Consider the following 12,531-nt stretch of genomic DNA (forward strand, 5'->3'; position numbering starts at 1 on the left):
TTTTATTAACACCAAATACAGAAGCTACATTTGATAAAAAGTTTTCTCTTTGCCAGTTCATTGTGTGTTAGGGGCAAATAAGTTTTCAAGGTTGTAAACATCACATTTTTATTGTGGAGTAATACTGTCTTGTACTTTATCATGGAGTTATTTGAAGAACCGTATATTATTTCTCTAATATTCCTAGAGGAAGAAAGTATCTGGTATTCAATATTAATTCACTATTTTCATTTTTACAATCACTAATATTTTTAAATAGTAACTCATAATGTTTTTCCTGAATCTAAACATGTTTTTTCTTTATCACATTTTACAAACGTAACAAAATAATTTCTGTTGAATACAACAGACATGACTTTTATTGTACTTCTATTATTCTATCTGGAGATTCTCTGAAGTAAAAGGATGTATTTTATTATCTGTCATTTGTTACTCAAGGCTGCACATTGTACCTAGTGTCAACACGTAATACACCCACATCAAGGAAGCTACACTCACAGCGGTGGTGTAGTACGTGCATATCCTGGTGGACATTACAATAAAGCTTGTGTTAAAAACTGTTCTGTGCTGCTTCAGTGGTCCATCTTCTAAAAATGTGCTACAACTAGATTTGTGTAGCAGAGCTGTGCTCTGTAGAAAATGTCTAGAATGTATTAAAGGAGCCACATCAAGATGGAAGTGGGGATTTTGTTGTTGTTGTTGTTGTTGTACTATAAGTTTTACTAATTCGTCTTAAAGCAATGTTTTCCAGTGAATATAAAAAATTCATGATGGTCTGATAACATGAATGTTGTCTCCAAAATCCCTTATAGGCCACGCATCAAGCAAAGTGTTTCCAACCTTTCACCACAACAGAAACAGGAAATGCATCATGGTGTGTTACCTGGACGGAGTTGAGCCTGCAGTAGCCATTGAGGGGGAAACGGATGACGTGCGTTGGGTCCTGGTTCCAGCCGGCGTTGACTGAGTTACACATAACGTCTCCAGTCTCAGGGAAGATCTCCTCGATTAGGACCTTCTCCCCGCTCAGGGCGATCCTCTCGCCCAGGTCGGGTGTGACACGAACCACCAGGCAGTCGCAGGGCTGCGCCATCCGTCGTTGCTCGCGCTCCTGCTTCCAGCGCTCCAGCTCTTTGATCATGGGCGTCAGCTGGTAATAGCGCGCCTCCTCGTACAGCAAGTGGAAGTCCTATACCGCAGGATGAACATGGAGATGAGAGCAGTGAGTTTGCATGTATGTACGGTCCTCTTGGCTATATGTGTGATTAACACACTGTGAGTTTCAGTACATTACATCTCATCACCAAGGTCATCAGGACAGAAACCTGCACATACATAGAGTTGTGCAACATTAAGATGACAATAGAAGGTATATTCACAGGTTATCCTGATGGCTTCCCCACAGCGACTAATAGCAAGGTGTCCTTGAGCAAGACACTTAACCTCTAATTACTCCAGGAGAGTTGTTCTGGCTGCATCTGCTCTTTGACCCTTAGTGAAACATCAACTGTGCAGCACAGGCATGAATGGAGGAACAGTGATGGAGAGGTGTCCTACTATATCTCTAAATACCTTAACATTCATGTTTGTGTGTGTGTCAGAAACCAGCAGTGTCCTTTGTCCTCATTGTCTCTTACAAGATAATTTTACTAAGGTTTGCAAAGGTCAAGGCATCGTGTCTTTGACTCACACACTTGTTACCTTGCTTCTCACAATGTCAGCAGAGCAGGAGTTTAACTTTATACTGCTACACTCATGCTTAGCGGATCTAGATAAGAAACAGACAAATACCCACAATGTAAATGTAAAAATGACCTTTGTTTGTCCTTGTGAAGTTAAAGATATTTAATAGCTACAAAATCTCTAACTTGTTTCTATGGAGTGCATCTTCTGGAAAGACGAACAACAAACTAAGATTAGTGATGGCCTCTGACCAGCAGGACAACGCTCTCAATAAACAAAGCACAGCCATGCTGCAGCTCTCCTCCACAGTCGCTCTTGGCAGAGCTGTGTTAGCCTTTAGCATGTTTTAGTGAGCCGACTCCAGAAAGGCCATCAGTAGGGCTCCAGTGAAGTGGGATGGTACATTCCTGTGTGTAGACAGTCTGCAGCAGATTGCTCGCCTCTCCCTCCTGGGCAGGGCTTGCTGGGGGCCATTTGCCCCTGTGCTCTTGCCTCTAATTTCCCATAAGACCAGATGGCACCATCATTCACCGCTACCATAGAAAATACAGGGAGGCGGAGGTTCACTATTGGAGGCAGACGGGAGGTGAGGAAAAGATATGTGCAAAGTGAACATGAGGACAATCATCAGTCGAGGAGGATTTTAATGTATTCTTCACATAGAGGGAGTTTTATGTTAATGAGGATTGTGGCCCGATGTTAAGCTCCTATTAGAACAAGATTTAATTAGGTTACACCTAAATGCTGGAAATCTTTCTGCTAAACAATTAGCAATTAATAAATCTGTGTTCTGATTAGTGTTTTGCAGTGACAAAGAATGACAGCTTAATTCAATCGTAGTTGAAGAGCTACCATCACTGCCATTGGAAGTTTATTCTTACATGATGTTCCTGTTACTTAGCTTCTGGCTATAGTTCATTTCAATATATGGACGTTGTGAAACCACAGCAAACAACCGATTGCACATTTGGTTACATATTTAATAGACACAGAAAGAGGGTGCTCATCTTGGTGCACTGCAAAGTCTTAACGCCCTTGAAAAGTGACACAATGTGTGTTTTTGTTCTGCGGAAACAACATATGTTTCATATAGTCTGCATCATTGGTGGCTGTGTGTGTTGGGTGCCGGGGCCGCCAGGGAGCCCTGATCTAAAAAGAGTTTTTCCCCTTCCCTTTTCCGGACCACTGCTGGGTATAGAAACAGAGCATGGCAGCAAACAGCATATTCATTAACCCTGCTGCCTCTGTCAGAATCTTTAGCCTTGAAAAGCCTCCCTCACTGGTTTACCCCTTCATCTAAACTGTGCCTTCATCTGAGGCGTGTGAACAACACCCAAATACAACTCCATCTGGACGGGAGCGTTGACGCAACACATCTTAAGCTGATGGTCTAATATTTAAGATTTCAGAATGCGAAAGTAGGGGGAGGGGGGGAGTGGGTCCTTTTTTTCCCTTTTTCTCTCCCTTTCTCCCTGTCTTTTTCTCTCCTGGCCTTCTTGCTGCAGCTGACAAAACTCATACTGAGACACTCCCCTTCAGGCAGCTCTCTGTATCAAAGTGTAGCTCCTCATCCTTCACAGGTCTGAAGCCATGGATGGATATGTTTTTAACAGGGGTCTGTCTGCGAGGCACTTTAGTCATCCTGAGCAGTGCAGAAAACAACAGAGTAATCCTAAGCGCTGAGGTGAGGATGAGAGGGAGACAGGGCCAACAGCTCCGTCCTGGCTGCTGGAGCTGCTGCTACTGCTGCCAGCTCTACGAGACAATTCATCCCCCAATCCTGTGTCCAGACAGCCCGTTTGAGCTTCAAAATAATGATCCGACCTGATCGCCCACCGGCAAGGCAACATCTCAGAAAAGGACAGAGGGAGGGAGAGACAGAGAGGGAGGCAGAGAGCGAGAAGAAGAAGAAAATGATGGAAACTGTCACTATGAGGGAGTCGGAGGACTGATAAAGACCTACCGTATGTTTTGGACTAAAAATGACCGAACCCACACAGGGAGAGGTTCACAGGGTGTGGGTTAAACATCCCACTGATGAAAAAAACCCCAGCCAATGCTCATCTAGGGCACGGCACCCACAAAAAATAAAAACATTAGTTCTTTCCTATGAGTTTTAGCATTTGATACCGAAAAAAAAGAAAGCCTTATTGATTTAAAGTGCAATACACGAACCTGAATAAACTGATGCAGTAACCACTAACTCTTAACGGTTTATAACCATGCCCTCAATATGACTGAGCATTGCTTACACTCTTGTGATTAATTGTAGTCTGAATAATGAGATGAGGAAGGATATTAATAGTGAATATTTTGTTCCACTGATGTAGGCTGAAAAATTTCTTTTCCTATTCTGCTCAGACTTTCACATTGATTTAGCAAAACACACAGCGCCGTGGCTGCCAGCAGCAGAACAGACCCAGCCCTCGGGCGACGGCAAGCCTGATTGTGTTCAGATAAGGACATGCTCAATTCCGCCTCGCACTATTTGCATTTTTTTTTCCTGGGCTTCACGCAAATTGAAAGGTATGCAGATCCACACAGGCTTATGTGAGGGGATCGTGATGAGTTGAAACAATGAAGTCCAATGCATTCTCCTGATTGGACTGTCAAGATTTCACAGAGAGGGAGGGAAAAAAAAGCATGAATAAGAAGGGGAAAACTAATCAGTTGTGAGTCAGGCCGTCATTTGCCAAAATATGCAGGGCTTTCATGTCATGTTCTGTTGTTTGAGGTTTGGCTCTTGTAGAGACTGATGAACAAGTGCCAGCCCAGTGGAAAGGTCACGCAAGTTAAGGTGGAGTAGAACTGAATAGTAGAATACACCTAGGCACCACTGAATAAAACCTTGAACAGGAAGAAGCTGTGGGCAGAATACATAAAAATTCAAACAAATCCACATATGGTTGTGGGGATACTTGTGAGGTGAGACTAACTTGCTAGTAATGCCATCAGTTTGGTTTAAAGCTGCATTTTTATATTAACAACAGCTCAAATCACCATGTATAGCGTGGAAGGAGTCGCTTGTAGCGATGAAGCTTCAAACAGCTATCACACAAATCTGCATTTCCCTGCAGCTCTACAGGACATTTTAACATCTTTCAGCTCATTGTTTTGGTTTTACAGCCCTCAACTTTACTGCTGTGGTTCACTCTCACCGTTCTCGTCTACATCATTCTCATGGAGGAAGCTGTTTTCAAAAAAAAAAAAATTATAGAAAAAGCTGTGATACGTCAGTCAAATGCTATCTGGCTATATAACCAAACAGCAGGCAATTAGCGACTAGCTGGTGAGCACAGTAGAACATTTTTATGGATATTTTGGATATACTGGTTTTACATTTTGCAGATTTCCAGAGGCACAACTTCAAATAATTGCTAATGTTGCTCCCTGTCTGCTGGAAATCTAAATAAGCAACTGTTTGCTAACATGTTCCCTATATCAATTTTAGCCTATACTTATCAGCTTTAACAGCTACTGGCATAGAAATATGAACTCTGTTTTACTGTATTAAGCTGGGAGATAGAAAATCAACCTGCACAGCTCAATTCAAAAATACAAAACTAATAATCTAAAAAAAAAACCTTGTATGGATTAACTGGTACCAAGCTTTGTTTTGTTTGCCATTAACATGTGCTTTGGATAATTTAATATACATTCATAACAGACATGACATACTGTATATGCATTCACTTACAACAGAGTTGTTTGATGCAGATGGTAAAACAGGAGCTACGAGTGTGCAGTGTCAGTGGTGTAATACGGGCCAAAGCAGATTCAGTGGGACTTCCTGTCTGTATGGGAGTTGGTCAGAGCAGAGGGGCGTACAGGCTATTTCACCTGTGCTCACCTCTATAGAAACCACTCTGAGTGAAAAACAACAGCTCAGGGCTTCGGCACACACATTATTGGGCCATGCTCCAGCTAGCCAGTTAGCATTTTACCTCTCCACCACTGTAAACTCCAACTGAGTCTGTGTTTCTGTTTTTTTCCCCCCACCCAGAGTTCCCTAATCAAATGTATGCTCCAGGTAATTATGTGTTGAATGGGAAGAAGGTGAGTCTACGTTAGGCGTTGTGAAAACAGAGGTGGCGGCTCTGTTGTGGTATTGGGTCTATTTTGAAAAACATGAGACCCCTGAGAGAGCAGGTAAATGTATTCACATTTACTCTTCCATACAATACTACTGCATGTCCGGGCAGATGGCTTAACATACTCAAGCTTTTTATGTTGCAGTGTTGTCCAAACAGAGCTGATGGTGCAGACAAGTACACACGATACAGTATGTTGTGGTGCGGATATATACCTTGAAGTCATCTGGAAGGAGCAATTTGCTGGTCCTGAGGAAACTGAGAATGTAGCGGAATATCTCGCCGTCCCGATCTATGAAGTAGTGCTGCTTCAAGCTGTCCAACACGATGGGCTCGGTGCCATTGAACAGACGACTGATTCTGAAAATTGAAATACACACACACACACAGATGCGCACGCACGCAGGCAGCCGCACACACAAACAGACACACAACACACACACATAGTGGAATGAGCCAGCTCCTTTCAAATGCATGAAACAATTACCCTCCATTTATTTTTCAATTTTATTAGCACTAAGCTTGAAATGCATTAGCATCCCAGGTTGAAACAAGGGGCTTAAGGCACAGTTCCTCCATTCCAGACTTGTTTGAAGTGTCCCTTCTGCAGGAAGATTACAACAACACACACGCTTGCTGCTTGTACTTACAGAAATTAATGGCATGAATGTAGCATTACAGCTCTATTATTCCATCTGTCAGAGGGGTGGAAATGAAACAGAGGTAGGAAGTGGTGGAGGGCCACATACTAATGTTAAGAAAACATCTGGAGAAAGATATTTCACTTTTACAATTTAACTTTGTGATGATTATATGAGGAACTTGGACAGCTGCACCTCAACTGTATGGCATGCCGAGTGTATTTAATGCAGAGTTTGTGATGATGTCTATCAGCTGCTCTATATTTTATTCGTATTGAGTGCATAATTCTGTAGCCAGAATTCCACTGTCCACTTAAAACTATATTTAAATTTCAAATTTGCTTTGTACTGTATAGTATAATCCTAATCCCAGATACATATTTTGGTGAAATTAGACAATTTTATCAAAAATGAAATGTTGACCTTTAAAAATCTATATTTGTTGTTAGGGGTCTATTTTAGGAAAAGAATACGCAAAATTTTCCCTTTGGTAATAAAGTCATACTAACTGTCTAAGATTCCTGAACACGGAGTTATTTGGCTCAAAGTTAAAGGCAAAGCAAAGACTGAAGAACTGACTGAGTTTTGAATAACTGAGATAATTAAAACATTATTCAAAATTACATCAATAATGTGTTCCCTATTAGGAAACACATTCATTAACTTTAACAGTAATTAGATGTATGCGTTTAAGATTTCACCAAATATTGACAAGACTTTGGTGTAATAATAAGACACTTGTTGCTGCCTAGCATCCCATGGTTAACCCCTTCCCACTGGTGTGCTGCAAGATTAAGGGCTTAGTTGAAGTTGGCTACAGGGGCTCATCAAGGCAAAGAGTGGAAATTGCTCTTATCTTTAAACTTTCATCACACCATGTTGGCGCCGTGCCTGGAGATACCCTTGGACAGATATTCATTTCCCCTCGTCTTTGTGTGGTTTTCCTGACGCTTACCTGCAGGTCCCTCTCTCGCTGGTCTAATAATCCTGTCTCGGCACTTCCACTCTATCTGTTTGTTCTTTTACGAATGCTAAATATCCCTCTTCAATAATTAAAAATAATCTTTCCTCTAAAATATTGAGAATGCGGGTTACAAGTGCTTTTATTTTGAAAAACTTTTTTTTTTTTCTCCCAAAGCACAAAGCGCAACAATTTGCTTCATTTTGTGATTCATTTTGAAACAAAGCTCACGTCTCCCTCAGCAGAGAAACCTGGAATGCCTGTGCAGTGTAAATATGCCGTACTAGTGATTTACACAAGAAATCTGTTGCACATAACCTCCTTAACGGTTTCACTGCACATTTCCATCGTCTTTCTCAGAAACAGCTCTTGGCAGGGCGCTGCGTTGCTGTTATTATCATCATTTTGATGTAATCAACTCTTTAATCACAGTAACAGCTTCTAGGTCGGCTGACAAAGTCGTATGACAAAGAAAATTGTAAAACCTATTTGCAAACACGCCGACCGACACACACACGCACACACACCCAGCACTGTCTCAGCACGGGCATTGTCAAATTCTATTACAAGACACTGGAAGGGAGGCGCAGTGGGAATGTCAATGAACAAACAGCAGGGCTGGCTTCACTCACAGACTCGTTTTGCTGAATTTACAATTACAATTGTCTACTTGGTGAAAGTGTGTGAGTTTGTGTTTAATGGTTGTATCAGGTATCTCCTGACCCCGATGTGTCGGCACAACACACTGAAGCTATCACATCAAATTCACCCTGTTTCTTTTTCTTTGACTTGACTGTGTGAAGAAGCAGAGCAAAGATGGTTCTCCCTCCCTCTCTCCCCTCCTGCCATCCTTTCTCTCTTTCACTCTCTCTTTTCTTTCTCTCTCTCTCTCTCTCGCTCTGTCTCCATCCTTCTGCCTTACTCGCTTTCTCTCTGGAAATCGATGCAAAATGCTTTATAAAAAACCAATACTCATCTCCCTGTTTTGCCTGAGGTGTTCCTTTCTCATATGGTCTTGCAATTCTTCCAGCTAGAATTTCACCATACCCCTCCAGGCTAACTCTGTTTTTCATCTCCACTTTTTTAAAAAGCAATTAAAATGCTGCCTGTTTTTCTTTTTCTTTCCCTCTCCTCTACTCCCTTCACTCTCTCGCTCTCTTTCTCTGTTGGTCTGCTCATTTTTTCCCTTTCTGTTAAATCCCTGAATTGGAAGTGGGGGTTGGGGGTGGGTGGGGGGTGTCTTTAACAGGTAGGGAGAGAGAAATGGGTGGGGAAACAGAGAAATTAAGAGCGAAGATACACAAACAGACAGGCCAAAAGACAAGGGGACCGGCAGAGAGAAAGAAGAGAAGGAAAGACAAAGATATGGGAAATTAGAAGAGAAATCAGAAGAAGAAAAAAAAAATGCAGAAAACAGAAGTAAAGAGGGAAAATGAACGAGACAGAAAGAAAGAATCAGAATTCAAGAGAAATGGAAAGAGTGGGAGAAAAAAATGCGGAAGAGAAAAAGAGAAAGAGTCAGGGCGAAGCAGGGAGGTGGTGGGTGTAGGAGGTTATCAGGGGCAGGAACAGCTCAGATCTCTCACCCCAGCTGTGCCAAGTGAGGGCAGGTAGCGGGGCAGTAGGTGGGCAATATCTGGCAGGATCCTCGCTGCAGCAGCAGCTACAACCGGCCAGCAGCTGAGAGCTGTTAGAGACGTGTCTGCAGGAGGTGGGAGGAGGACTCAGCGCAGGTATCACTGATTCTACTAGAACAGATGCTATCTGGAAACTGTAACACTAATGGACGCCTAATGGACGCAAGACATTCAGCAGCTTCCTGCACAGTGAAACAAACACACGCCCAAGGATCTTGGTTGAGTGTGTCCAGCCTGACACCAAAGGCTGCCCACAATGGGGGGAGTTCAAAACCAGAGTCCTGCTCAAAGTGACTGTAAAATACTCAGTAAACTGAAACAACTCCCCCAAAGGGCGTGTGACAAAAATTTCCAGAAACACGGAATTGATTTTTAATTCTGATTAATATTATGACTTGTAGAGTACATATGACCATGACTGTTTAAATCACGCTCCAGTTTAACTCGTAATACCTGCGCACAAACTAAATGAGCAGCAGAGCTGTTCTTACATGGTTCTCTAGGAGGAGGTAGGGCGCTGTTGCCCAGTATTTGCCTACACGGGTCCATGATGTGAACCAAACATCTCCACTCTTATGCCCACAACATGTGTTGCTAACAGCCACTGTGTTTATCTGCAGCGCATGAAAACATTTCATGTTATTTTGGAGCTACATAACTAAACAGTTTTAAATTCATTCTCATAATTATTTCATGTTATGTGGTTAAAATGAAATGCCTTATCAAACAGCTGATTTTATTTTAGATCATGAACATGTGTTGGTGCCATTCAGCCTCTTTAAAATCTTTTCTTTCTTTTTTTTTTTTTCAAAAAGCAAGAAGTCACTTGAGGGCGCGCTTAGAATAGCTAAGAGGCTTAACAATGACAGGAGATAAAAATAAAAGGAAGAACAGTGTTTTCTGAAACTTGGGAAACAAGATATTCTTTGCCACATTAATTGTAGTGATTTCAGAAAAGTAAACTAGTACGCACAGAGGACCAGTAAAAGAGCACAAAGCCAGTACAGATTTATCGTCTCTGGACACAGAGGACTCGTGTTCAAAGAGAAAAATGTCCAGTGGTCCTTTCAAAATAGTTTCCTTGTCTCTGGAACATTTCCCCTAATTTCCTCAGCTTCTGTTCAAGTGACTGCTGAGACTGTCCTCTTTGAGAGCTACACAGAGTGTGCATCAATGTTTCATGACCCATGTCCCTTAATATGGCCCGCACAGAAGAAGATGAATAACCACACATTAGTTACTAGACTAACTTTCTCTTGGCACGCTGCATTATTTAGGGGCCAATCTATTAAAAGTAATCATCAACTTTAAACTCTTTAACCCTGCTCTTTTAGACGTCACGTTTGCACTTTTGCCAGCGTGCCCTGCTCGACCGGACGTGGCCGAAACGCGGTGTATACGGCTCTGCCAGTGTAACTGTTTTGCTTTTTGCTGTCAGCCATTATCCTAATTCACACAAAAGGGCCCCTCCTTCCACTGGCTCCAGTGGAAAGTGGAGCCCTGAGGCCAACTGTACACTGAGGAGGCTGGGAGAGAGTGAAACAGTGAGTGTATGCATGTGTGTATGTGTGTGTCTGTGATCCAGAGTGAGAAAGAAACAGAACGAGAGAGGGAGAGAAAGAGAGAGAGAGAGAGAGCAAGGGAGAGCATGTGTGAAAGAGAGAGCGAGAGAAAGAGAGGAAAGCACTCCAACCAACACTCACACTGGTATCCGGTCTTTACTCTCACTGTGAAAACACTGTTTGGGTGCTCTGACATGACTCTGTGCTCCATTTACATGGTGCCCTGTGTATGTCCCCCTGTGAGTAACTTCTTTGTAAAGTGTGAAGCTGTATCAGAGCATGAAAATAAAGAAACACGATAGCAACACAACAAAAATACAGAATGAAAACTAAACGGAAATCTATCGACAATCTGTGTTGAAAACTGATTTAAAGCAAGTGAATGTCTCCTAACAGGTGATGACCACATCTAAATATTATCAGCACATCTGATAGAAACTAACTCTTGCCTCGTGGCCACTAGTTAAACCCGATATGACAATGAAACTGTGAGCAACAAAAAGCATCGTTAAAAACAAAAACAATCCGAAAGCCTCGTCTGGGATGAGCTGTATTTTTCACATGACACATTACAGTCAGGAATAAAAAGGAGAGTTGTCAGGGATTTCCTGTCAGCGGACTCTATGAATATCAAGACTTTATTACCAAGGGATTATGTGGATTGTTTCCTGTAGCCAATTTGGCGGATTTTCTAACAACCTGGTGTATGTTTACCTTGGCCCACATGGGACTCTGTCAGCTGACGCAGAACCGAAGCCTGTGTAATGTAATGAATGACACGCTGCATTATAGGAAAAAAGCAGGGGGCCTGAAACGTCCCGTAGTTTTAGTTTTAAAAAAAATGAAAAAAAATCATACCTCAGTAGAGAACAGAAATATTTCAGCAGTAGTGCGTTTGCTTTCGGAGCTATAGGGCTATCTCTTCTGTGTCACCTTGTTTGTGGATGGAGCTAAAAACGTGAATAAAGTGGGAGGGTGGATTATCAACAGCTCTTACACAATCTGAATCATCATGACTGAATCTTACAAAAGAAGTGCATCAAAAACAAAAGCCTTAATCTAACTCTCGCAATGTGTGAGATCGCACCAGCTCTTTCTGACACTGTCCACACACACACATTCAGTGAACAGAAAGTCACTCTTTTAGTTGGGAAAGTTTGACTGCAATGTCAACCCTGTTCTGGGCCACTGGAAAAATTATAATAATTATTACATAGAACAGAATACGAATATACAGTTTGAAACTTTTGTTATCGTACAAGTGTGTCTTATATCTTGAAATAACCTCTGTCTCCGAGCACAAACAATGACTATAAAGCAGATCTGATGATGGTTAATGCTGGTTCTAAAATAGTCAAGAAAATCAATATGGAACAGGCCAAAGAGTGAGATTTTAATCTGATCTGAATCTGCCCCACATCAGCTTTGATGACAGGGATCCGGACATGCACGTCACTGTTTTTCCTCCAAGGATTCCTAACAGCATTCTCATCTTACTGAGCCAGGAAAAATAAAAAAAAAATAAATAAAAAAAATAAAAAGAAGGGCTGTGAAAGAGAATGAAGTACACGCAGCAATGTGTGTGTTTGTGGTGTGTAAATTCACACAAACAGTACCATTTAAAATTAGCAGTAAAATGTGAAAGGTACTGTAGGCTTAGTTTTTGGCAGCAGCTGAATTTTACCATGTGAAAAGAGATAAAAAAAAAAAGGCTTGGAGGTATTTTATTAGGCAATTAAAAATAATCACAGGTAAAACAAAGAAAAACAATCAAATTCATCATTTTAAAGCCAAGAGAGGATAGGAATAATGGAAGCAAGAGAAATGCTCCCACATGGCCTGATAAGATATTAAAGTGGCAGCTTTTGAGGGCAGATGCCACTATAGAAGTTGTCTTAATGCCAGTCAGCTAAATGTCTTGTTAACAGCATAAATCCAATTAGACTTAATTAAGAC

At 41.7% G+C, this 12,531-nt stretch overlaps 1 protein-coding gene across 3 annotated transcripts in view; it reads right to left on the reverse strand.

Moving 5' to 3' along the window:
* The window catches only part of LOC130166407 (BTB/POZ domain-containing protein kctd15), a 28,897-nt gene that overhangs the window by 12,235 nt on the left and 4,131 nt on the right, over positions 1–12,531 (reverse strand). For all 3 annotated transcript variants that reach the window (XM_056372011.1, XM_056372002.1, XM_056371994.1), the window contains 2 exons: positions 5,990–6,134; positions 884–1,189 (listed from right to left, as the gene is read on the reverse strand). In XM_056372011.1, the coding sequence (XP_056227986.1) occupies positions 884–1,189; positions 5,990–6,134 (451 nt within the window). The remainder of the gene's footprint in view (positions 1–883; positions 1,190–5,989; positions 6,135–12,531) is intronic.

Source organism: Seriola aureovittata, chromosome 1, assembly GCF_021018895.1.
Source record: "Seriola aureovittata isolate HTS-2021-v1 ecotype China chromosome 1, ASM2101889v1, whole genome shotgun sequence".
Lineage (NCBI taxonomy): Eukaryota > Metazoa > Chordata > Actinopteri > Carangiformes > Carangidae > Seriola > Seriola aureovittata.